Source organism: Balaenoptera physalus (assembly GCF_965194825.1).
Source record: "Balaenoptera physalus genome assembly, chromosome: 16".
In the NCBI taxonomy this organism is placed as follows: domain Eukaryota; kingdom Metazoa; phylum Chordata; class Mammalia; order Artiodactyla; family Balaenopteridae; genus Balaenoptera; species Balaenoptera physalus.
Genome location: NC_138898.1, coordinates 45,361,538 through 45,387,389, shown reverse-complemented (window position 1 = coordinate 45,387,389; position 25,852 = coordinate 45,361,538). Strand labels below are relative to the sequence as shown.

The 25,852-nt window shown below is 55.6% G+C and overlaps 2 protein-coding genes across 8 annotated transcripts in view; one reads left to right on the top strand and one right to left on the bottom strand.

Annotated features, from left to right (window-relative positions):
* Window positions 1-3,937, top strand: part of PYGB (glycogen phosphorylase B) — a 59,886-nt gene extending 55,949 nt beyond the window's left edge. Inside the window, exons 18-20 of the mRNA XM_082428595.1 lie at window positions 21-155; window positions 1,306-1,372; window positions 2,482-3,937. Coding sequence (XP_082284721.1) covers window positions 21-155; window positions 1,306-1,372; window positions 2,482-2,634 — 355 coding nt within the window. The 3' untranslated portion in view covers window positions 2,635-3,937. The remainder of the gene's footprint in view (window positions 1-20; window positions 156-1,305; window positions 1,373-2,481) is intronic.
* The window catches only part of ABHD12 (abhydrolase domain containing 12, lysophospholipase), a 73,578-nt gene continuing 49,119 nt past the window's right edge, over window positions 1,394-25,852 (bottom strand). Inside the window, exons 3-14 of one of the 7 annotated variants that reach the window (XR_014254559.1) lie at window positions 20,667-20,772; window positions 18,324-18,443; window positions 15,697-15,727; window positions 15,217-15,262; window positions 13,036-13,165; window positions 11,862-11,899; window positions 11,447-11,526; window positions 10,417-10,499; window positions 8,725-8,803; window positions 7,606-7,733; window positions 4,590-4,677; window positions 1,394-1,929 (exon numbers count right to left, since the gene is read on the bottom strand). Coding sequence is in view for 5 of the 7 variants with exons in the window: in XM_082428613.1 (XP_082284739.1) it covers window positions 7,060-7,285; window positions 7,606-7,733; window positions 8,725-8,803; window positions 10,417-10,499; window positions 11,447-11,526; window positions 11,862-11,899; window positions 13,036-13,165; window positions 15,217-15,262; window positions 15,697-15,727; window positions 18,324-18,443; window positions 20,667-20,772 (1,067 nt within the window). In the remaining 2 variants the exon portion in view is untranslated. The other 6 variants (XR_014254560.1, XM_082428614.1, XM_082428612.1 and 3 more) reach the window with 6 other exon arrangements.

Below are 25,852 nucleotides of genomic sequence, written 5' to 3'. Positions count from 1 at the left end.
AGGCTGCCATCTCCCCGCAGGTACAACGCCCGGGAGTACTATGACTGTCTGCCCGAGCTGCGGCAGGCCGTGGACCAGATCAGCAGCGGCTTCTTCTCCCCCAGGGAGCCTGACTGTTTCAAGGGTGTCGTCGACATGCTGCTGAACCATGACAGGTGGGGCAGGCCCCTTGTCCCTCCCCAATGGGTCAAAGGGTCCCCCTGGTGGGCTGAAAACTGCACATTGTTTGGGGCCAAGCCTGGGCCTCGGTGAGGCTCACCCCCACCTCAGCCCACGGCCAGAGGCTCGGCCACACCCAGGGCCCGTGGTTTGTGGGGCTTCTGACGGTGCTCAGCAAGCCTGGGGGCCTGGTGGCAGGATTGCCAGCTGCCAGGTCCAGCCCCAGGCCCCCGGCACCAACTGACCTCCTGGACGGGAGTGACAAGCGTCACCTGGGTGGGTTGGAGGCGACTTCCTTGGGGCAGAGGGAGGCTGGGTTTAACGGGGAGCCCAGGAGTGGTTCAGGTGGAATGAGCTTGTGAGGCCATGAGTTACCACATGGTTGGTGTTTTATGATGAGGCCGTTGACACAGGGTTCTGCTCCCCCCACCCGCCCCGGGGCACAGCCTTGCACAGCACTTGTTATAGGTTGGCAGTGCCTCCTCCTCTGACGACAGGCCTCTTCTCCACCCAGGTGGTAAAAGCTGAGTCTGTCAAAGGCTGAGAATCGACCTCTATTCCACTTTCAGTTCCTTTGGTTTAGTCTGTCACTTTTTGATGAATGCTGCCACCTCTACTCCACTTTCAGTTCCTTTGGTTTAGTCTGTCACTTTTTGACGAATGCTGTCAGCTGGCTTCTGTCAAACCCAATCGTTAACTCCACACACGCCTGGGGCTGGGAGCTTGGCCCTGCTGAGGTCTGTGATCAAGGAGAGACTTTACAGGGTTTTATGAATTGTGTTTCTGACTCAATCGTAAACAAAACGTTTCTGTGTCCATAAATCCTGCACCACCAGTTCTCAGCCTGTGAGACCTGAGAACAGATGGTGATGGAGCCTGTGCTCACCCTGTGCCCTTCCCCTGGAGGTGAAATTGGCGGGAGGCCTCAGCCTGTGCAGCTCTAACCCATGTGCACGGGTTCTTTAAAGAACACTGGGTTAAAATAAGGTTTTTCTAGAATAGCGTCCCCAGGACAGAAGTGTTGCTCACAGAGTAGTCCCCGTGGCCACCCCTGTCCTGCAGAGCATGATGATGCAGCCAGCCAGGCCCGTTTCCTGACCTCCCACTTGTCACCCATCCAGCCCAGCTTCCTGTCTCCCATTTCAGGTTCAAGGTGTTTGCGGATTATGAGGCATACGTGGAGTGCCAGGCCCGGGTGGACCAGCTGTACCGGGTAAGGTCCTTGGGCCCTGGCAGGAAAGCAGCAGGGCGTGACTGTGTCCTGCTGTCTCGGGCCACTCCCAGGAGGTCACAGTTCATCTAGTGGCCCAGAGCAGGTTGGGCTTCCTCATTTCCTGCCCAGGGACTGACTCGGCTAGCCCTCTGCCCAGGCTGCTGTCCACACCAGCGCACCTTCCCCTGCAGCCTCTGGGCAGCTGCCACAGAGCGCAGGTGAGCAGGGCAGGAGTTTCCTTCTGGAGGCTCTGCACACCCTAGCCTGCGGTCTGACGGCCCATGTGGGTGTGATCAGGAGAGCCTGAGGTGAGGGATGGGCCTTGTGAGCAGTGAAGACCTTTCTGTGCTTAAAATGAGAAGATGAACAATTCCTTGTAAAAGTGACAGATCTGACAGCAAGTAGAACAAGGACTTGTAGCTCTAAGGAGCGGAGTTTCTAAGGTGGGGCTGTGGGAGCCAGCTCCCCAGTCCACGGCCCTGTGTCCCTGCCTTGGCGTGGCCCACAGAGAGCGTGCATGTCCAGTGGGGTCTCCTGGGAAGATTCAGCTCCTGAACCTGGGGAGGTAAAGGAGGGTGTTCCACCCGGTGCACCCAGCCAAGGACGGCAGCAGGAGGGGACACTGGCGACGGGGGCGTGACTGTGCAGTTGTTGGGTCAGATGGTTCATGGCCCAGGCCGTTAAAGCAGATTCTTGGACGCGGCCTGAGGGGTTTGGGTGTCTGAGCTGTTGCCCACGTCTCACCCCTCCCTCCCCCCCCACTCGAGGAAACAGCCCCTGATATTCCCTCCTGTGACAGAACAGGAGGGGGCCTAGAAACCGAGTGATCTTCTGGGCTCCGGGAGGAACCGTTGCTTTCCTTTCGGGGAGGCCCCTCCTGGTGCTGGCCGCAGTCTGGGGGCGCATGCTCCTCTGGTGGAGTGTCTGTGCATTGTGTGTGCCGCACCCCAGCAGGACCTCTGTCTAGTCATCTGGAAACTTTCCTGGTGGGTGGGCCCCCTTCCCGGTGAACTCTTGGCTGTAGAGTGCTCGTCATCCGTCAGGCTGCCCAGGGCCTAAGTGCATCTGGGAACAGCCCGAGGTCACCGAGCACCCGCTTCCCTCTGCAGAACCCCAAGGAGTGGACCAAAAAGGTCATCAGGAACATCGCCTGCTCGGGCAAGTTCTCCAGTGACCGCACCATCACGGAGTACGCCCGGGACATCTGGGGCGTGGAGCCCTCTGCCCTGCAGACCCCGCCCCCCAGCCTCCCCAGAGATTAGGCCCCCGCCCTCGCGACCAGAGGCATTTGTTTTCTTGCTGACTCTGCCCGTTTCCAAGCACTTTGCCAGCACCCTGCTTTTTTCAGTGCTGTTTCCGGGAGGGCCATAGGGATCCGGGTGGCGGCTTTCAGGGGTCGGGTTGGGGGAAGATGCTGAGGTGAGATGCTCCCCCGTTCCCTGCAGGAAAGCGGAGCCCGCAGCACTGAGCAGGGCAGTCGGCCTGCTGCTTTGCCCACCCGCCCCTTGGAGGTGCGGGAAGGTGGACTTGTCTGCTGGGCTCCTCGCAGCCTTGCACACACCTTGTGTGAGCTCGTTTTTAGTTTTGAGCCTCTGGATTCTGGGGTCCGGCCAGGTAGCCGTGGTAAAGCCTGGGGCGGTGTAAGTTTCTGCAGCACCTGGGCTGGCCGTCCAGTGTGGCCCCAGTCCTCCCTGGCCCAGCTCTGCCTCCTGGCCATGCAGGGAGGGTCCAGTGTGCTAGGCCATGTCCTCATAGCTGCTGTGTGGGCACCCTGCCCGGGGTTTCCAGATTGATCAGATAAAGAGGCCCCAGGACAACTGAGAGTGACATTGGGGACGACACCTGTGTCCAGCATCTAGGGAGCTTTGGCTGGGACAAGGCTGGCTGATGCAGAATTGGTTTGGTTTTGCTTTTTCATAAGATTTTTCACAAGGAAATGAAACTAGCTGAAGCCTTTCCTTGTTTTAGCAACTAAAAATAGCCCTTTTGAAGTTTAGTGCCTGGGGAGGCAATGCTGGGATGTTCTCACCTGGCCCTGGGGACCCAGGTGGGGTCCCCACCTCTGCTGAGTGAAGCTGAACACCCAGCCCCGCTGCAGATCTGTGCCCTCCCTGTGCCCGTCGAGTCCAGGAGGGTGCGTTTCCGGTCTCTCAGGAGGCCAGCCTCCCTCCTTCCAGCAGCATGACAACCTGGTCTAGAAAAGGACTGAGTGGGCCCAGAGGAGCCCACTTTCCATTCTGCCCAGAGAGCAGGCTGGTGCTGGGGAGGGCGGGTGAGCAGGTGGGAAGGACAGGGCCAGGGAAGGACAGGGCCAGGGAGCAGGCAGGAGCTGCGGGCGGAAGCTTCCTGAGGCTGTCTCATCAAATGCTGGACCTGGGTGGCACAGGGTCCTGCCCTCATCCCCGTCCTGACTGCTCACCTCACCAGAGGCATGAGGGTCTGTGGTTGCATCCCCAGCACCCTCTGCTGCCCGTCCCTTAGGCTGAGTGTAACCATCACTGTGCCCCTCACTGTCACTGCCTCGTGTGAGAAATGGATTAAACCTTCCTGCTTGTGCTCAGTTGATCTGGCCTCTGTGTGTCACTCTTGTGCCCAGGGCAGTCCATGTCCCAGCCGGGCTAAATTATGGTCCATCATTCCAGGACTGAGAACAGAAAGTTCTCTCACCCCCAGCTGCATGTGGGACTTAGAGCCACAAGTGCCTGAACTGTCAAACCCAGCCACTTGGAAAACTGTCTCCTGGGTGTTGGCATTTTTGGTGTGAATTGTACTGGTTTTTGCACCCATCTTTTGCTACCCACTCCTGGTCCTGGGAAGTGGAACGCCCTGGGGACCAAAACTCTCCCCCCACCCCAAATTGTATGGCTGCAGGTTAAATCAAAAACCCAGAGGGATATGACTCGGGGCTCATTGTTACCCAAAGTACCCAAGAACACCGTGGACCCCTGCTGGTGGCTGGGTGTGCAAGGCACCCCTTGGTTGGGGGCACCTGAGATGCACATTCCTGGTCTCAGGTCTGGGGCAGTTCCTGGGACACATGCATCTGACGACCACAGTTCACAGCTGTGCACATTTCTTGCTGTTCCTGACCACAGACTGACTTTTGTGACCCGTTAAAGGGTCAGTCCTAACCCACAGTTTAAGCTTAGTCGCTCGGACCGAGGTAATAAGCTGAGATGCCACCAGGCAGAGATGTGTAGACCTGATTACTAATTACCTGACAGCTGACAAGGGCGGCAGCTACCAGCTCCACGATCCCTTTTTATGCTTCCTTATCTTCGGACTGTCAGACACCTGTAAAAACACTAACAGCTTGTATTTTTACTTTATAGCCTACCTTATTCCCCCCCCCCCAGAAAATCTGAGGCAACTTACATACACAAAATTTTAAGAAAAACAAGATGCAGACTTGAGCCCAGGCAGAGCAGGCCAGGTCTAGACGGCCTCATTGGTCAAGACGAGCTGGGGATGTGGCTCTGAGCTGCAGAGCCTCCAGGAGCCTCAGTGACTAAGAAAAGCACGAAGGGGCTGCCCTGGCCAGGCGGGCACTTCATGCTTTAGTTACATGAAGACAGTGTCAGGTGGGGATGGGTGTCCCAGCTCTGACGGAAATCCAAGGAGACACAAAGCTGGGGGACGGGGTGGGGCCCTGCAAGCCGTGCTCACACCTGAATTAGATACCAGGAGCGCAGAGCAAACCCATCCAGTAGAAGATAACTGACAAACTGACCTCAGGAGAGTCTGTTCCGTTTCAAACCTGGTTTAAGAGAGACGTGGGTTTTCCAGATATGAGAATCACCATGGGCAGCTCTAAGGTGCTTCAGAAAGAGGGTGTAACCTGCTTCTGGGCCTCCAGCCAGGGCACAGCTGCTAACAGGCCACAAGGGGGGCAGGTAAACAAGCCCCTTCCCACCCTGGGGAATTTCTGTGCTGCCGGGACTGGAAAGTGCCAGAGCCTGACGATCTAGGGGAGGAAGGCCTGCCATCAGGAGAGACTTAGGTGGACTGAAGTCCTCCGACCTGGGACAAACCCTGTACTGCACAGCTCAAAGCCCCCTTATTAAGCCACACACCCTCTCCTGGGAGAGAGGTCACTTAGCAGGGAGGTGAGAAGTGGGACAGCTGGCAGGCGCTGGCTGGGAATGGCACACGTGCAGGGAGGCTGGGTTGGCAAAAAGCCCAACACAAGCGCCACCACCAGTGAGTGAACAGGGCGATGCTCGTGGGCCAGAAGAGTCCCTGCACTCCAGCAGCCTGAACCCCACCACCTGTCCATCGACACGGCAACATTCAATGAGCTTATTAACTGTAAGGTTGGAAAGGTCACCTGTGTAGGCCTGGTTTTTAGAAAAATGCCATCTGCTCCACCTGGAGAAGCCGTCCCCACCTCCCCACCGTGAACAGGCCTTTCCCCAGAGATAATGCCCCTCCCTGCTGGGCCTCAGTGTCTGGAAGGAAGCGGGAAAGAAGGGCCCATGATCCTTGGCCTTACAGAGCCAACATCTCTTCCCATACAGCCGGGTCCTGAGAGTGGCCTGGGGCTGTGCATAGGGCCTGGGCTGGAGGTGTCACTGAGAAAACAGACAGACCACCACCACGATTTTATTCTTAAATAAATGCTCAGTCTAAGGCCAGGTTAGGTAGACAGGTGGGTGGAAATCGGAGGAAGGCAGACCATGGGCACCTCCCCCGCTGGGAGCAGTGGGGCCGCCCAGGGAGGCAGGGACACCAAGGAAGGCAAGCGGGGTACACAGGGCGGGAGGGGCTGATGGAACCACTAGAGTCCGTTCTGGGAAGGGACAGAAAGAACCCAAGTTTCCCCACATTCTCGAGAGTGGTGTCAGAAAGCTCAACGTGGTCCCAAGACCCCACGCCTCCTGCCCCAGGCTTCCGGTGCCCAGCTCAGGAAGTGTGGGATCAACCAGCCGACGGCCAGAAAGCTCTGTCACCGTCTTCCCAACAAGACCTCAGGTTGAGTGGCAGCAAGAGGGAGAGAGGGCCACATGCCCGCCACCCACACTGTCCACAGAGACCTGTGCTCCCAGCCACCCGGGGCGGGTGCCTCAGGTCTGCCAGGGCCTCCTCTCCCTGGCCCGCTGGCATCCGAGTTCTCTCTCCAGGCGCATCTTCAGGGTGCCGGGCTGGCCAGAGGAAGCGGGGGACAAGGGCAGACATCTTCATGCTCCTTCAGGTGGCGAGTAACACTCAGTGCTGGCGCCCTGGTTCCGACTTCCCCAGGAATTCCCTGGACCAGAGGAGGACACCTGTCGGCCAAACCTCTTGAGGCCAAACCTGAGACACCACCTCCTGTGGTCCTCCTACAGCCCACCCGGGGAGGCCGCAAAGGAGCCTGGAGGACCACACTTCCGCTCAGAAAACCCCGTGGAGTTAAACAACCAGGGTGCCAACAGCAGCACCCAAGTCAAGTCCCGACACACAGGAGCAAGGATGGGGTCACTAATTGCACCCCAATGTTGCAGCCATTCTCTGGTCTACATTTTGTGTAATGTATTCCTTTTATGGGGAAAAGCCACAGTCCCAGAGCAAACCCATACTCGTCACTGTCCCCTCGCAGCAACCTACATCCGTGAGGCAAGAAACTGCAAAGGAACGCCCCTGGAACCTCAAGGGCGAAGTGTAACCACCCGGCACACACCTCACCGAGGGCCGATTCCAGCACCCCGGGCTCAGCAGAGGCCCCCGAGCCGGGACGTGCGGGCTGCCTGCACCCTCCAGCGGGAGGCAGGGAGTGCCTGGTCCACCCAAACCCTTCGCTTTGCCACCAGCACACCCCTCATCCTCAGGCTCTGCGCCCAAGCTCGAGATGGGTGCCCGGGGCGGCAGCCCACATCCTGGCCCAGGATTTCGGCCAGCGCAGTGCAGCCAGGGGCACAGCCTCCCTTCCAGAAGCAGCTGGGGACAAACAGGCTTTTGAGGAGCTGGCCCAGACCTGCATCCCCCTGTGCCCCACGCGCAGGAGCAGCAACCTGACGGGCCTGTGGGAAGGGACGGAGGCCTGACCCGAAGCAGCTGTGGTGTCTGCACTGCACGACCTGCACCACAGGGAGATCACAGCCCTACTGACCGTGGGGACGGCCCAGGAGGGAGGGGTGACACTCTTGACCCCTCACTGTGACTCGGCCCCGAAATGGCTTTTGTAGCTGCGGCCGCACACGCCTGCCTGAGCCATCACCACGCAGGACGGCATCGCAGGTGAGAGGAGAGCGCCTCACCTCAGGATCCGTGGAAGCTCAGGGCTCTTGTAGATGTACTTGTGCCTGTAGCCAAGGTCCGAGTGGAAGGGGATGAACTGAACCTTGAAGTCTCGGAAGCTGCGTGACAGTGCAGCAATGTTGTAGAGCTGGGGGAGGGAGAGGTGGGTCAGCGCCCGGGGCCTGGGGGTGACCTGCCTACTGGCCTCCCCCTGCAACAGAGAGCAGCCCATGGCCGCTGTCTCCAAAGAGCAGCCCAAGCCCCCCATGCACAGCACCCTGCAGCCTTCCTCGGCCACAGCAGGGACCCTCAGGGCCACCACTCAAGACCCTCTCCGTCCTCACGCCCGTCTTGCAGACCGCCCTTCCTCAGGGGCCTGCAGCACTGCAGAGAGCCACCTGCTACGGGATGCGGTGGTGGCCCGAGTGCCAACAGCAGCCTCGATAACTCAGTCCCTGGGGCTGGGTGGGCTGTGTGCCTCAAACTTTGCCGTGTGCCTGGGTCAAGGCCCGTCAACAAGGTGGCTCAGGATCTATGCCACCTCAGCCCCCTACTCCCAGCCCGGGATGGCCAGGTCATGTGCCCGGACCAGCTGGAGGGAAGGACCTGGCCCTCGCACACCTGCCTCAGGCCTGGTCTGAGGTGGCCTGGGCGTCGCGCCCTCTAGCCTGCCAGCGCCACGGCCAGACAGTGCTCTCTCCCACCCTACCCCCACCTACAAATCTAATCAGGCTTCCTGGCAGCAAAGGCTAAGCAAATACAGCAAAAGCTGACACAGAGGCAACATGGCACCTTCTGTTGTCAGTTCCATCCCAGAGGCAAGAGAACAGGTGAGAGTTCTGTACCAGTTCCAGCCACTGGGGGAGCCTCGCCATCAAGGGTTCTTTCCCTCCAGCCAGTAACTGGCAAGCCCTCCTGGCTGAGTCCCCTGTACGGGGGACCCAGGAGATATTCATTTGCTTATTTTCACATTTCCTTCTGGGGCGGCATCAGCTGTCCAGCCCCGCCCCGACCCTGCTGCCAACCTTCTCTGCCCTCTCCCTCACAAGGGGCCCTGCCAGCAGCAAGACCCTCCTCCACACCTGCCTGGCCTAGCCTGGACCGAACATGAGTTTGCCCGACGCCCGCCGGACACCCACCTTTCTGCCGAGCTGGAAGGGCACGACCGGGTCGTCCTCGGCGTGCAGGATGAGCAGGGAGCAGGAGATATGCTTCACGCTGCAGGGAGGGAGAAAGGCGCTGGATCGGCCCTCAGGAGGAGCTGGGGTCTCCTGGGCTCCCAGTCCTGCCCACAGCAGGGACCTGGCTTAGGGAGCGCTTCACCGTGGTGTGGAACGCCTCAAACTGTGGGCATTTTAATAGAGAACTAGCAGTTGATTTCTTAGATGTTTCCATCAATATCTATTCTAGGTGACAGGTGTCAGTCAAATCTAGAGATCAATTCATTCACCAAATAGGGTCCCTGAATATTTCCTGGAAATTAAAAATTATTTCTTTTGCCAGTAGACTATTCTTAAAAAGTTACAAAACAATATTTACAAACTAAGTAATTTAGGTGGGCCAGGAAACTCACGCAAATGAACTTTACTGGACATCTGTTGGCAAAAGAGCCACCCTCTAATTTATCTTTCGTGTAAATGACATTTAAGGTCATTCCTGAGAGTTTCAAGTAAATTAACATTCTCAACAGGTTCACAGGATCCTGTCCTTCAGCAAACCACCTAACAGAAGGACTGGATGGGCCCGGGGTCTCCTAGCCGCCCCTCACTGAGGTCTCACGGGGAGCTGCTGGACGCAGACACCTGTTGTTGGCGATCCCATGCTGATCTGGGGGCTTCACGAGGGCAGCCCTGGGGCAAGCCTGGCACCTGGCAGGACCAGGCCTGGGGGCGCGCCGCCCCTCAGAGGCCTAACTCTGGCAGTCTGCAACTGCTGCTAGCGGCTCGCAAGTTCACCCGCCCACCGCGTTCCACTCCTAGGGTGGAGCGCTGCTGGTGTGCGAGTCACGCTTTGCTGGGCAACATCTTTTCTGGACTTCCACCCACGAAGCTGCTCCGTAGCTTCTCTGACTCTGGAGGCCCCCCTCACATGCTGTCACCTTACCAAATATTTGGAAACAGACCTGCCCACCAAGCAGGGGCTCCTGACTTCCAGTGGGTGAGGGCCGGCCAGCCCACCAGCACTCACACAGGCTCAGCTGGGGGACAGCCAAAGGTGGCTTTCTCACCATTGTCATTTTTAGAGGGAACCCAGTCTATTCAGATAATCCTTCTTTAAAAAATGTAGATTTTTAAATGTTAACTGCATATTCAGATAAGGATTTTTCCTTTTTCTTTTTTTTGAAGAAATTAAAACCCATGAAATTAAGATATCACAAAGATTATGTCAACAGAATCTGAACGTTGTTCAAACAGTCCTTAAATAGAACATGTAACGGCTGGTTTACCTCAGAAATATTTTTAATATTAAACTTCGTAACATCTTTCCATAACCAAACACAAAACAAATGGCTGAGGCAAAGTCATTTTTTGAATAACAGTTACTATTACTGCTTTAATACCTGTTTAGGAGTTCTGGTTTTGATAGATAATTTTCAAATAAAACAGCTTTATGGACCAAAAATATGTTGTCTTCCTACTTCTTTAATCTAATCCTACAGTCTTTCCACATTCCTGGTTCTCCTTCTCTAATTGACATTCCCTTTACAGAGATGTGTTGCTTAGAAAAGATCCCTATGTATTCAGAATCCTATCCCACTTGGTTAACGTGACTCAAGACACTTATTCTGGGGGTTCTTGGGGTTTTTCTAAATTCTCTTCCATGGTACTCACTTTTCATCATTTGCAAACTGAATTCCACTGCTTGTGATGGGATCAAGGAAGAACCAGTCAAACCCAGGGAAGTATCGATAGATCTGGAGGCAACATGTAGACAATAAGCAGAGGATCAATTAAAACACCCCCGCAGGGCTGAGGGTCCAGACAGAGGTGCCGTGTGCCCAGGGGTCACTCCTGCTTCTGAGCAGGCTGACCTGTGGGCCCCCCGGAGCTGGGGGGGGGGGCGCCCCTGCCCTCCCTGCCCCCCGCCCTCAGACTCCCTGCTCAAGAGGCCCCAGACCGGCTGCAGGGGGGCTGCCTGCAAACAGGGCTCCCACACCTCAGACTAGGAGACCAGGCTTCCCACACACAACAGGCTGCCACCCCCAAGGAATGGGGTCTGTGCAACTCAGGAGAAGAGCAACATCAAAGGAGACCCAACAAAGGACTCTTCTGTCTGCAGCGGAGCAGCATGAGGTCGGGTGGGGCCGACATGGCTCCCCTGGACACACGGAAGCAGAGGGAGGAGGAAGCAACAGGGTACAGAGGACCCTCCTCTGGGCCCAGCCTGTAAATGGAGAGTCCAAGGCCTCGAATCCGGCCAGTGACGGCCCAACAGCATGTAATCCCCACCAGGGCTTCCCTGGGGTGCCCACCAGCTCCACTCCTGGGGAGGCAGCCAGGACAGCGCCCTCAGCCTGCACTCAGCCCCATGGGCAAGCAATGCCAGGGGGGCAAACCGTGCCAGGGGGCAAGGCCTCCTGTGGGTACAGCCGCCCTCAGGCAACCTGGCTATGACCTCATCCTTCTACCTGGCACGAAGTTACAAACATCCTGAGCGGCTCTGTAGTCAGGTTCTGGTTCTCCCCAGAACTAAATGAGAATTAACTTTTAATAAAGTTTGTATTCCTTATAGACTATTTAAATAATAATTTTATGATATTTTAATTTATTTATTATACATATTTACTTAGTCATTTTTATATTTTATAGCAATTATTTTCATTATAAAAATAAGTCCATTTTTAACAAGATCTGTACTTGCCACTGAGAATGGATGGCTCTTAGCTTCTTCACGGATATTAGTAAATGGAGATTCCAGTATGAGGGCATCTGGAGGTGTCTCTAGATAAACAGACAGGAACTGAGAGGTGAGCAAGACGCCCCAGCGAGACACGCTCCTCCCGCCCCCATCCACCCACCCTCCACAGGACAGCGGAGCCCCGGCCCCGGTGAGGCCCCGCCAGCCGCTGGCGGATTGGGGGAATGGGAGTGGGCCCTCAAGGGTCTGCTCAGGCCCCCACCTCAGCAGCTGGCTCTCGTCTCACCGCACGGCACGTCCACCACCACCCACTTCACGAGAAGCCCCAGCGCCTGGAGCACAGCCGGCTCCCCAACACTCCACCTGCCCACGGGAGCCGGGCCATCCCCACGACGTGTGACCCCACATGAGCCCCTACCTCGCTCACAGAGGCGCCGCACCAGGTTTGTGGCCACTCTGGAAAGAAGAAAAAAGTTCAGCTGAATTTTGACAAAAATTGTTTCAGATGAGATCATCCTAATACTCAAAGGTGACCGAGGAAGCCGGGATCTGCGAAGTGACCAGTGGGGTTTTGGGCAGGGGGAGCACAGATGCCCCAGCCGTCAGCCAGCCCCTCTGACAGGGCACCTCCATGTCCCCAAGGCATGCACCTCACCTGGAGCAGCCCCTTCAGGCCACACAGCGGTGCCCCAGTTCACACCCGGCCCGTATGGGTGCCGCCGGGACATGGAGGAGGACAGCAGGGCCCAGGGCCGCCCCGTCAGCAGGGAGGAGGCTGCAGTCTGCCTGCATGGCTCCTGAGGGCGGCAGCACTTGCAGTCTGCCAGGCCTGGGGGCCTCCTGCCTTCCCAGGACCAACCTGGGCGGGTCCCATGCAGACACCCAGGGCAGGATGGCCTGCTCCGCTGTCCAGGGCTCAGTCTCCCCGCGAGGGCGGGCCAGGAGGCCCTGTCCCGAGCACTGCCCAGCCTGCGGTCCCAACCCGCCTGCAGCCACCGCGTCCAAAGGAAAGGCAGCAGAAAAACAGCAGGTGCCGGTCTTGGGCTCCTTTAGAAACACTGGCCCCTAAGCCCGTGGAAGCAATGCAGGCGGCTCACGCGGAACATCTAAGTGCTTCCTGTCTTGGCAGATGGAGGAAGGGAACCAGCACTGCTGCCTCCCCAAGTTCTCTGGTGACGCCGCCAAGCGTGGGCTAAGGGGCCCACTGTTTGCAAACAGAATCAAGGCCCCGGCTCCTGAGCTTGCTGGGCAGCACATGCGTCCTCAGCCAGGCCAAGGGAAGCCCGAGTGCCCTGTCCTGTTCTGCTCGGACCCACCTCCTCAGGGCACAGTCCTGCTGAGGCGCGTCTGCATCCTCCCTGCGGAGGAGACGGCACCTCCACGACTGCTGTTGTACCTCCCATCACTTCCTGGGTTGAGGAGCTGAAGCATCTCAAGCCCTTCGTGGTCTCTGTGGTGCTTCATCCCCTGCCCCCATCACAGCACTAATGGTGCTACAGGGTCCAGAGGACACCGGGGCCCCTAGGAGAGCCTGGGCTGGACAGTCGCCCGTGAAGACCTGCTCCTGCAAAGGCCATGCGGGGAATTCTTACCCGGTGCCGAGGGAATGGCCCCAAATATACACAGGGTTGTCTCCACTTCGCGCTTTGATCCAGTCAAAAACATGGAGCGCGTCGTACGTCATGCCCTGCTCCGACGGCGTTCCTACTGAGTCACCCCAACCTGGGAAAGCAGCAGCAAGAGTAGGATGTCACATGCAGCCCAGGGGACCTCGAGGGGCAAGCCCACCTCCTCCCCCTTCTCAGCAGGAGGCCCAGAACGTCCGGGGCCTCAAGGTCTTGGCCAAGCCAGCTCTTCTTCTCCCACCTCCTCAGCTGTCACAACCTCTGAACCCAAACGGCCATCCACTCGCCTTCATCTGAGTCTCGATGAGCAGCTGAGCAGACGGGGTGGTCAGACACACAGACCGCTGCTGGCACCAACACCTGGGGCTTGGCACCAGGATGAGGCACGGACAGGCTCAGCCAGTGAGAGTCCAGTCCGCCCTGGGGCCCCTGAGCCCAGCCCTGACTCCATGGCCCAGCTGTGGCCCAGCTGTGGACAGGCGTGGAGAGGCCCTCAGACAGGCAGATTCCAGGCTCAGGGCAACTCTGACCCAGAAAGGAAGGGGCTTTTAGCATCCGGTTTGCTTAACAGAGGAAAGCCAACTGTCTCGGCCCCTAAACCTCGACCTCCCAAGGGCCCTTCCCTCCAGATTCTCAGAAAAGTCAAGTGTGACTGTCATTTCCAGCAGCTCAGCAGTGAGTCATCATCAAATGATCTGAAAGCACCACAAGGCTCAGAAAGAGCAAGTCCTGCTACACAAGCAAAACCCAGAGGCAGCGGCACCACCGGCCACCTCCCCGGGGCATCCCAGACCCAGATTAGGGAAGGAGCCAATGTCAGGGACAAGGGCAGTGTGAGGGCTCGGGGCACTGGTGGGGGCAGGGACAAAGAGACAGGGGGAGACACAGAGAGACAGAGACAGGGACAAACTCTTGTACGGCTTAGAAAGGCAGAGCCTCAACAGGAAATGAAAAGAGGAAGTGCTAGATGGGATTTTATTTCTGCTAGAAGCACCAGGAGGCGAACAAGGAAGAGCGCCACCCCTCTCACTACCCCGAGGTTCCAGCAGCAGGAGCAGGAGGAAAGGATGAGCCTCATTTCAGAGTTTCTCCAGCCCAGCACCTTCCTCCTGATGGAACACTCTTCCACAAAAGAACCATCCCTCACCCTATGGTTGGCAGAATAATGGCCCCCAAAGATGTCCACGTCCAACCCTGAAACCTGTGCCTCTGGTACCTTACACGGAAGGGGAATGAAGGGTGCAGAAGGAAAGAGGCTGCGAATCAGGAGACCCTGGGATGGGAGATTATCCCGATCAGCGTGAGCCCCAAGTAATCACAGGGTCTTTATGATCAGAAGGGAGACAGAAGTCAGAGCCAGAGTGATGCAGACTCAGGCCACAGGCAAGGACTGAGGATGGCCTCGAGAGCTGGACTCTCCCCTGGAGCTTCCAGCCATGCCCACATCTTCACTTATCCCAGTGGCTAAAGACTTTGAACTTCTGACCTCCAGAACTTCAAGATAATAGTCCGTGCTGTTTCAAGACATTTACGTTTGTGGTAACTTGTTGCAGCAGCAAGAGGAAACTCTTCCAAAGTTCACATTCAGGTGATGTCAACCGGCTCCTGGGTCTGCGGATGTGGACCGTCCCCCTTACCCCCAGTCAGGGTGAGCTGGACAAGAGGCCTTTAGCCCTCTGACCTCTCCCGCCAAGGACTGTCCAAGGCACACACTTCCCACACAGCTGCTCCCTGCTAACACAAAGCATTTTCCTCACACATCAAACTGTGGGATGCCAGAAAGAAGAAATACTGAGGGGCGAGAAGATGAGTCTCTCTCTTCCCTGTCTCCAAAACGTCAACAAAACCAGCTGTGCTGAGCATGAAACGTGCCCAGCTGTGGGGAAAGTCTGAGTCCAATAAAGAAAAGACAGTACTTTCTACTTTTAAAATGTGGCTGACAGAGGGTGTGTGCTGGCGTGCCAGGCACCCTACAGGGGCGGATGCACGCAGGGCACACCTCCGAAGACCCTGAACCTCCACCACCTCCACGTGCTCACAATTGCCACAGGTCACGGCAGAGCCGCCAGCCGCGCAGGAGCCTCTCAGAGCGACACCTGCATATCCCACACCGACCTGGAAGAAGCGGGGCAAGTACGGAGCCCTCACCTCTGTAGTCAAAGGTAACCACGTGGTAGCCAAGGGAACTCAGCACCTGGAAGTGAAAAACAAACACCTGGGCAACATGGCTCTGGCTAAACCCACTAAACCCAAACAATTTTAAGTGACTTTATGTAATTTGCCAATTTCTGGCATATGATCCACAAAATCCATTCATCCTGATCTTGGAAACTATCCCCAGAGGCAGCAAAATGGGAAGCATTCCATGGGGAGACGTCCATAACAGGCAGTGTTAAAAAGACCAATGAGGATTAACTCAAAATTATTAGGGGGACCCTCTTCTGTTCATGCGTCCTGGAAAGAACAGCCAGAAGCAGGAGGCAAGCAACGCTCTATCTGCCACAGACCATGTGGGTCACACCCCATGGGCACTGCTCCATCCATCTGTCCACTGTGTGGCCTCTTCTGTCCGTCATAAGCTAAGGGCACCGCTCTGTCCATCATAAACTGTGTGCCGTCCTCACCTACCTTGTAAAGCTCCACCCGGTGGTCGCCTCCTCTAGATCATCAGGGAAAGGAAACAAGCATGGCTGTTAGTGCATCTTCTCAGAAAGGGGGCCCAGGATCAACACTGTAGCATCTGGGCCCTTAGTGCCTGGTTCCCAAATCTACACGGGAGGGTGATGGACAGGTCACCTCCTCCTCAGGGCACCTACATGGCTCCCAGCTTGCCTCCACAGTATGGTGCCAAACAAGAGACAGTCTGAGCATTTGGGGGATATTTCTTAACTATTACCTCACCTTTGGTTTGAGTAGGCCATACAAACCTTCAGTACAAACCCCAGAAGACACAAAGGGCCCCTCAGCTCCCTAGTGTCCAGGACCACCCATGAACAGGAGGAAAGCACTTCCTTGCTGGCACACACACCACGGGGACTGGCCACAGGCACCTCCTGCCCCAACCTTTTCACCTACAGAGCCACAGCCAACTCTCAGAACTCTCCTCCTCGGCCATTCACCCCCTCCCCTCGTGGTCACTTTGGCTCTTTCCCACCTGCTGCTAACTGAGGTTCTGCTGCTGCGGTCACCCCCCGATGTCCTTCCACACACGTATGTCCGCGGGTGGATGCTGGGTTGAAGGTGCCATCGTGATCTGACAGCCACTGTGAGCCTCCCAGCCCCTCACCAGCAGGCTCCAGCTTCAGTGGCTCGGCCAAACACCACGGCCAAGCAGGCGCCACTGCTGGCACCACCTCACGCCTGCACCTCTGTCCATCTCTTTCTCCCACTTTCTGCCCAGATGCTGGCCGGCTGTTACCGTGCACAGACACCCAAGCGGGGACAGAGCTGCCTCGGGAGCGGGAAGCACATCAGCAGGCAGGCTCACCCTCGCCAGACTTCTCAGCTCCTTCCCTTCTTTATGAGGAACATTTGGCCAGTTTCCGGGGTGTGTGTCCACGGAGCGAGTGTCCTCAGGGGAGGCGAGAACATGACGAAGGAGGAAAGCCAATATAACCCAGAAACAAACATTCCAAGGACTCAGCTTCAAGACCAGAAAGAAATACTGCAGTGTCTTCAGTTATCTTTGCAACAGTTGGTCATGGCTCTTTTCTAAATTTTCCCAATACCCTACCTTGAGCAAGAAGGGGGATTTAGAGCGTGATGGGGTTGGGGGAATCCTGCGGGTCCGAGTCTCAGGGAACTATGGCTGCTGCTGTCCTGCCCGGCCGGGTGGCCGCCAAGATCTGCAGCCTGAGTAGTCCTTGGGGACGTGGCGGGGTTGGGGGGGGGCCACAAACCCTCAAAGTCACAAGATTCCTTCCATCCTGAAGTTACAGATAGACTTTGTCTTCTTTACCATGTGATTGGCACTGCTCACAAAGAACTCCAAACTTCCCTCATTTATAGAAAGAGGCTACAGGAGCTGTTTGTATTCACTTGCTCTTTGAAAAGCGGAAGAGAAACCCGCTGTAGCTTGTCCCAGACGAAGGGAAAGCAGACTGCCAAGTGCGTGCTGAGTCAGTAGCTCAGCGCTCTGCTCTCCCGGCTCAGAGTGTCCTTGTGGGCCCCACTTCCTGGACATCCTGCTACATCCTCTGTGTAGCCCCTCTGCCCAGACGCCCGCTGTGGCCTGCTTTGTCCTCCTCGCCGGTTCTGCCTGTGAAATGACTGACCCCAGCCTGGCCCCGTGGTGCCCAGCCTCCTGCTGCTTCTTGCTGGCTCTCTCTCACGAGACCCAAGGAACAGGGACCCTCCCAGGAGTTTCAGGCAATGCTTGTTCAGAAAACGCCCCTCTTCCTCTCACCCCACCAGCTCTCCTGCAGACTCTTCTCAACAAGGCTGACCATGTGGGCTGGAAGGAGCCCTCTTTAAACAACGGCTCCAATCCCCGCTAGTCTGAAAGACATCCATTAAACCTACTCTTGAACAGCACCTGGGATAAACCTGGGCGAGGGCTTTATCTGCACAGACGTAGGTGCTTCCCTGATGGCCCAGTGGGATGCGCTGGCACTGCCGGCTCAGGGCTGGAAGTACCCTGGCCTGAGAGCGTGGCATGGCGGCCCCCGAGGACAAGCTTGTCCCTGCATGATCAGCTGGGTCTTTTCATGGGACTACCCCACCTTCAACGTCACCCTCGCCCCTCCCCAGGAAGCATGCCTCCCCCTCCAGCAGGGCACACCTGCCAGCGAGAAAGTGTCCTCAGACCAGACAGCAGATGCTGGGTGAGCAGGGGCGACTTCCTGGGCACACGGTGGCTCTGCAGGGTCTCAACAAACCTCGGCTCAGGGACCATGCCTCCTGCCCACTGAGAAGCCTTGTTCCCTAACCCAGGAAGAAGGACACCCCTCTGGCTGAGGCTCTGGGTCGCTCTGACAGACGCAGCAACCTCCATCCCACCCCAGGCACGAGCTTCAGACCAGGGGTTTCTGGACACAGCTGCCCACATCTGCTCAGCAGGTGGTTTCCAAGCAAACAGGCCCGGTCCGCCTTGCACACAGCCCTGCTCCGCTCTGGGCCTGTGGGAACACGACTTCATGCAAGCTTCTCCCAAACCCCAGACAAACCCTGCCTCTTCCTGTGTTCTCAGGACGCCCATGTCCCAGGTGCACCCACGCTCTCACTGCGATGGGTCCCATGAAGGAGCCCTTCCTCACCTGGTGCCCGCGTTCCCGTGCAGGTACAGGATGATCGGGTGGCTAGAAGCCAAGGCATCCTCATACCACATCTGGTCCTTCCCTTGGGCGTTCTTCCACCAGACAGCGGGGACAGTGTGCCTGGAAGCAGAAGCAGAGGGGAGCGGCAGGTGACGCGCCTGCAGACAGGATGCCCACGGCTCAAGTCACAACTGAGCGGAGAGCAGGAGGCCGGGTGGGCTGACTCCAAGCTGTGAGGGCAGCTTCTGGCAGCTGAGGCAGGTCATTTCCTGACTCGCGGATGGGCCCTCTCTGGGCCCCAGAAGCTTGCCCCGGCAGCAGTTACTAGGGGTGGGGCGACAGCCGCTCCTCCTGTATAAAGGGGAAGCTATGTGAGCTAAGACCCCTTCCAGCTGGGTTCCAGCACAGAATGGGCACTGAATGGACACTGAGCAACGCCATGTCCCCTCAAAGTCATCCATGTCTTGAAGTACATAACTGAACTCACGACGTAAGACATGTCGTGCTGTTATATGTACTAATTCAGCAACACGGGTCTACGGGCTGGACTGGAAGCCCGGCCACCCTTAAAGCACCATTTCTAACACAGAGCCTGTCCACAAGCCGTCTTGGCACAGACGCACCTCTGCAGGAGATGTCACAGGCCCACGTGGGCAGTCCTTCCACGCCTGGCCAGGCATGTGGACACTTGTCTATGTGGCCAAACCCTCCTTTAGAGAGGTGCTCTGGTTCATCTTAACTCAGGACACATCAAAGTCACTGTTCATCACTGGGGAGGGTCTGATTTAATACTTTTTTTCTGTAAAACTTATTCAAATTCATTCTTGGGAAGTCTTAAAAACATTACATGGCCGATTTCTTCTTTTCTAAGTGTTAGCATCTCGTTTCTAACGTGTCTCTCTGACCCATTTCAGAGGATTGCATTTTGGGTGGTTCTGACCGCTGCAATTATCACTCTCCCACAATTACAAACCTATGAGATGGAAAGGTACACTTGGAAGGTGCTGGGAGCTGATACGCCTCCAGTAGCCAGCCTACCCGAACTCGGAGCTCCTGACGAAGGCCCAGGCAAGCTCTCCATCCCTGGGCTCCTCCCCCTGCCAAGCAGAGAGGAGCTGCCCTCCCACCACCACCCGCCTCCAGCTCCTCTGCAGCAGAAGGACCTGGCGAGGTGCCAGTGAGGGCAGGTGGTGAATGGAGCTGCTGCCACCCAAGGGCCCGCACTGCCATCAAGACAGCACAGGGTGCAGACCTGGGCGGGCAGTGGTGCCCACCAGCACACAGCGGCTGTCGCTTCCCGGAGACTCACGTGGTCATCACCAACACAACCTTCACAGGTAACTGTCCACAAATACCTGTCCTGTAACACGGCTGCTCTGCTCGAGGAAGAAGCCTGGCTGAGCCCACATCTTCAAAGCACAGACCCTATTAACCATCAGGAGAGCCGCCAATTCCCCCAAACAGCTCTGAGCAAAACATGTCAGGCTTCTGACTGAAAATGAAAATGCACAGCGGCCTGCATGCACACACTGGTTGTAAATGCTCCATTAAACCCAACCAGAAATGACCAAAGACAGTCCCAGCCTCAGCCACTAAGAACCAGAACCTCCCTCTCACTCTTTGGTCTTTACGCAGGACCCCCTGCCCTCCACACAGCACAGGGAAGCGATTCAGAGCACTTCACTCAGAAGCTTCTCACGTCCACAGCAGTTCTACTGAGACAAAGGCAGCAATTCAGAGCTGCTTCTGAGAGAAAGAGAAGACGCCACAGGAAAGCCGGTCCGCTCTGGTTCTGTTGTTTGTAAACACCAACTAGTCCATAGAAAAAAGCATTAAATCATATTCGAAAGAAATGCCAAGAAGTCACAGAACTTAGGCCCAACCGAAATTTATGGCTAAAAAAGTAAACGCTAAGAAAAGAGCAAAGACCACCACTATCAAGAGCTGAGAGTGCTGTGTGTGAAAGAAATGCAGCTGTTTTCAACAACTGGGTGGGCCTTTCTCTGCAAGACAGGTGTGGCTCAAGCCTGCGCTCACGATTCTGTGATATATTCTCTGTTTCTGGCTTTCTTCTCCCCTGGAAACGAGGCTTTCTGCAAAAACCAATCTGGTTTGCAAACCTCAGAACAGAGCTGGTGCTGCCATCTCGTGCCCCATTATCAAGGAATTTAGCTGAGATCTTTCCTTTGGAAACAGCAGGTAAAAGGTAAAAAAGGACAAGCTAGAGTTTCAGAGACGGCTCCGCTGTCAGGACAGCAGTGGCCACATCTCACAGGCCTTCTGCCTCCTGGAGAGGCCGCAGAGCCGGCGCCCGGCCCTGCAGCCCTGAGGCTGCACACTCACCAGACTCCGAGGGTCACGTCTTCCTCTGGCTGGAGGTAGTAATTACAGGTGTGATTCAAACCTTGATCCTGCGGTTTCTTCAAATCAATGAAATAGGGAACGCGAACTGTGGGGGACAAAGAGATGGAAACCAGGATTAGTGAGGGTGGACGGACACACACGTACACAGCAGAGGTGAAGCTCTCAAAAAGTGCCAAGTACTTTCCCAACGCCATACTGCCTGGGGCACCGGGCCCTCCAGCCTCGGGTGGGGCTGGAGGTAGATGTGTCTACAGATCCTTCGGCAAGGACGAGGTCCAAACAGAGACCCACTGAAGGTTGTTCAAGGTGTGAGAAGATGCAAAGGAGGGAAGGAAAGATCCTTGGGAGACCTGAGGGTCGGCCTGGCCATGAGAGAGGCTGAGACAAGGAGGCTACGACTGAAGGCTGGAGCCAGGGTGCTGGGGGAGGGACTGTGGGAAAGGCGACAGATGGACGTGTGTTCTGGACCTGGGGCCACGGGCTTGATGACCACCTGAATGTGGGTGCGGGCCAGGAAAGTGGGATTCTGAGGTTTCCAGTGCTGTCATTTAACAGAGAGTGAGGCCGAAGATGAGGAGTGGGTGCCAGAGGTGGAGGAATCCACAGAACCCACAAGCCACACAGAGTCGAGCGAAGTCATGGGAACAAGACAGCAGCGACTCATTCAGCCCTGAATTTAACAGGTGACCTGTCGACAGGGCAACGGCTGATAAACTGCGGTGTACCCACCGATGGGAAGCCCTGGGCCTTCAGACAGAGGCAACCGATATCCACAGACCTCGAGGAACCTCCGTGAATTACAGGCAGGTGAGAAGAGCAGGGAAGGAGGGTAAGATCACTGTGCTGCTGTTACGTAATCCCATGTCATCACTGTACAAGCAAGCAACACCAACGCCAATACCAACACCAACACTGAGTGTGGCTTGGAAAGAAATACAGAGAGACACACCAGGCTGTGAACATGGGTTTAAAGTGTGTGTGTGGGGGGTGGAGGCGAGCGTGTAATTTTCCCCTTGTATACCAATGCACTTTTATTGCTTGAGATGAACACAATTTTTGAAGTTATATTTAGTTGAAAAATGAAAAACAAAAACAAAAAACCAAACCTTGAGATGGGATTTACTCACATTATAAAATGTCAATTCCCAGAGGGGGTGGGGACAATGGGCAGTGTAGCCCTGACTTCCAGCCAGTCCCACCTTCAACAAGGAAGTCATGCAACTTTTTGGTTTTCTTTGGTGAAGAGAGTAGTTTCATTGTGTAACTCACACGGCCTCTCGGCACCAGAGCCCTGCATGCCTACCTCATGCCCCAGGGCCTTTGCACCTGCTGCCCCCCCAATACTCTGCGCCCACATACCTACATTCCAGCTCTTACTTCGTCAAATGTCCCCATGGCTCAGTAAACGTTCACTGAAGAAATGAAATAGCCAACTCACGAGGACATAGGGATACGCACACGCTCCTTCCCCCAGGAATTCCCTGAGCATTTCAAACCACGGGGAAGACAAATCCTCCCACCAGGGCTGCTTTTGAACCTCCAGCTTCTTAATCCATCTCTTTTCCAAGCAGCAGGCTACATTTTAAAAACTTTAATTATTTTCTCTCAAAAGAAAACCGGCACTCAAAGGAGGTGGCATCCTATTTACTGGCGCACCTTCCCGGTACTCTGAACACCGTCCCTGAAACAAGCGGGTACCACTGTGACCACAGTACTTGCTCAACCACGGGTCACACGTGATGATTCTGGGATTTGCACCCAGGCAGCCCGACTCCATAGCCCACACTCTTGACTAATCGGACAGGAAGTGAAGAAGGTAAACTGGCTCTGATCCTGGTGGGCCCTGAATGTTCTCGAATTGGGTCCCCCCAAAAGATATATTGAAGTCCTAACCCCTAGCACATCAGAGGGTGACCTCATTTGGAAACAGGGTCTTTACAGAGATAATCGAGCTTAAGTAAGGTCATTTGGTGGACCTGATCTAATACGACTGGTGTCCTTATCAAAAGGGAATTTGGATACAGACAGAAGGAAGACAACATGAAGTCACAGGAGAAGGCAGCCGTGTGACGGAGGCAGGGGCAGCAGTGGTGCAGCTACAAGCCAAGGAACACCAGCCACCACCAGAGGCTGGGAAGAGGCAAGGAAGAGGGAGCCCAGGCCTGCCAACACAGGGATTTCGAAGCTCCAGAACTGGGAGAGAATACATTTCTGTGGTTTTAAGCCACCTCGTCTGTGGTGTTTGTTATGCTGTGGAGTCAGAGTTCACTCTGACAACATCCTCAGGGAGGGCTCCTGACCAGCAGGCCTAGAAAGGTCTCCCCTGGACGCGTCTCTTTTAGACAGAGGTGCCCGCTCCTGCCATCCCCAGTGACCGCTCCGTGCTGGGGAAGCCGAGGCTGCAGCATCAGGTGGCAGTTCATCATCTGACCACTGAGGGGAAACGACTCTGTCAGTAAAACTCTGAATATGTCCAACAAGTGCTGATTCAATCAACTCTGCTCCTGAGGCTGGAGTGCCCGTGCCAAAGGGAAGGGGCGCGCCATCGAGGGCTGAGGGCACTGCTGTCAGGCCTCATGGGTTCTCTCCAGAAAAGGTGGCCATGCGGCTTACACGCTGCCCCAGAGCTCTGAGAGGGCCCCTACCAGTGAAAAGCGTCTTCCAAGGATTAGCAGTTAATCCTAAAAGCTTCCAAGCCCGAGAAATCTAGAACCAAGAAACTCAATTCTGCTCTAGGACAGACTCATCCCACCAAGCCCGTCCTCCGGTTCACTTTCATTTCTGTTTTAGAAACAACGTGGAAAAGGATGCAGTTAATGTACCACGTGCAGCAGGTGCCGCCCGTGTGCCTCCCCTCCAGCTAGCGAGAGGTGCCTGGTCAGTCCCGGGGGATGAGACAGCCCCAGAGGAACCACCTGGCCACTACTGGTAAAAGCAAGCAGGACTGCTGCAAGACAAAGGAACGGAGTCAAGGGTTGCAGAGCCCCAGGCTGGCCTGAGGAGGGTCCAGGATCTGCCTGGACCAGAACGTGGCTCACTCCTGCTGGCCTTCGTGTGGCCACAGCCCTTGGCCCGTGACTCTGGGATGCAGGCTGGAGCCCACCCTCCTGGCCCCTGCTTCCACCGCAGGGTTGAAGCAAGGAGAGAGCACCCAGCCTGCCAGCAGTCCCCTGAGGTGGCAGGGGCAGGAATCGGGAGCCGGGGACAGCCACCCAGCTCCTCATCGCTATCAATTACAAGCTCCGCCTCACACACAAGTTGAGTGCACAGCCCAGGGACCCAGCACACAGGCCCGTGCAGCTGTCAGGACCAGGCCTCTGGTTTCTCCTGCTTCCCCAGCTGTGTATTATCCACCCTCTGGCCTCACTGTCATTTATCAGCAACCACAAACATCATCGAGAGCGATTTAGAAAGGACCCTCAAGAGATGGTGCTCGGTAAACGGTGAGTAAACACATGAATGAACAGAAAACAACTGAGTCTGCCATCCTTTCCTCAGCCAATCTAGAAGATACTGGTGGGGTGAGAGGCCAGTACTCCTGGGCTGCAGAGAACACGTCTGACTGCCTGAGAACTTTGAACATCGGGGCTATGCCCCATCCCAGGCACTGAGTAAAGACCACCCTGACATACGGGAAGAGGTGGGGCACCGACAAGGGAAGGGCTGGGAAGGCCCTCTGGGTTTTATCAAACTCCAGCTCCCCACGGGCTCTGGGCTTCCATAAGAAGAAAGGGATAAGGAAAGAAAGCTATCAGGGGTCACAGGGACTGCTAAGGGGAAGGAAAAAGGAGGCTGAAGGACTGCCATCCCATGAAAGCTGTAGTGGACAGGCTGACCTTCTGCTTGAACAACAAATGAGCAATTCATATATTAACCCTAATCTCCAAAAAAGGCCCAAGGCAGTGTGCAGACAAGAGCAGTTCTGCACCAGCCTCTGAAGTGAAACACTCCTTCCCGCCAGGAGATGGTTCTAAATCCCAGGGCAAAGACTGTGACAAGGGGCTGGTATCACCACAACATCGCTGGGCTGGAGGCGGGGGTACCGACTTTTGAATGTGAGTATTGAAAAGCACATATATTTATGCTTACATGTACAGACACACACACAAAAAGACCAGCAGGAAATAAACAATGTGACAGCAATTTTCTCTGAACAAGTTTCATTTTCTTCTTCATGCCATTCAGAGTTTTTCAGTTAATCTTTTGTTTTTAGAAAGATCATGTATTTTTTGTTTATAAAAATATGTTTTAAGTAGAATAATGCCTTAAATCATAGATGCTATCCTTCATCTAATGCTTATTTATCTGAGTTACACATTTAGTTTCAGATAGAGTTGCTATGAACTTAAGACTACTTTAATCATGTTTTGGGGCCCAAAAGATTGTTACACTTCCTTCAATGTCCAAATGGAAATCCACAGCTCACGATTCACATCTTGAGGAGACAAGAACGAAGATGCCCCCCGAACACGCAGGCCCTCCAGAAGCATGAGATGAAACTGCCAAGTCACACTGCAAAACAGCCTGGAGATCCCCATCTCCTCCACAGGAGAGGGGCACAGACAACTATCCCGCTTCCACACAGCAGGCATATGGAAACAAGGAGTTGGGGACGGGTGTCTCTCTGGGGGGTGCAGGGCGGCCCCACGGCCCAGCCTGGCCCTCCTCTTCTGTGCCATGGAGCCCGACCCAGAGAACCCAGGAACATCCTGCCATTTCAGTAGGAAATCAACAGCGCAAAGTTTGTGGGCTGTGTCTAAAGTTACCCCAAGGATTGACCTAAAGGAAATCAACTCAATTCAAATATTTGCTGGGACCCCACGGTGTGGCAGCCCAGAGGGCAGCAGGCCACCTGCTGCCAAGACACCTGCCCAAGGGGCCTGAAGGTGTCCGGAGGCCTGCCTTGTGCAAAAGCTGTGCAGGGCTGACTCTAAGGTCTGCTATCGGGAAATCTGCAGCCTGTGGCTTCGTGTTTGCGTGTTACCCAAACTCTCTTCTGTGCTAGACTGACTGTGGACATTTAAGGGACATTACAGTCAGAAAAAAACCAAAACTTTCTTGATTTTAATAGGTTGTGAGTTCCTTCTAAGTTTGTGCTTCTCACAAGCGGTGAAAACTCAGGGATGATAAATTCCTGGAAGTGTAGCCACGTTTATGATAGAAAA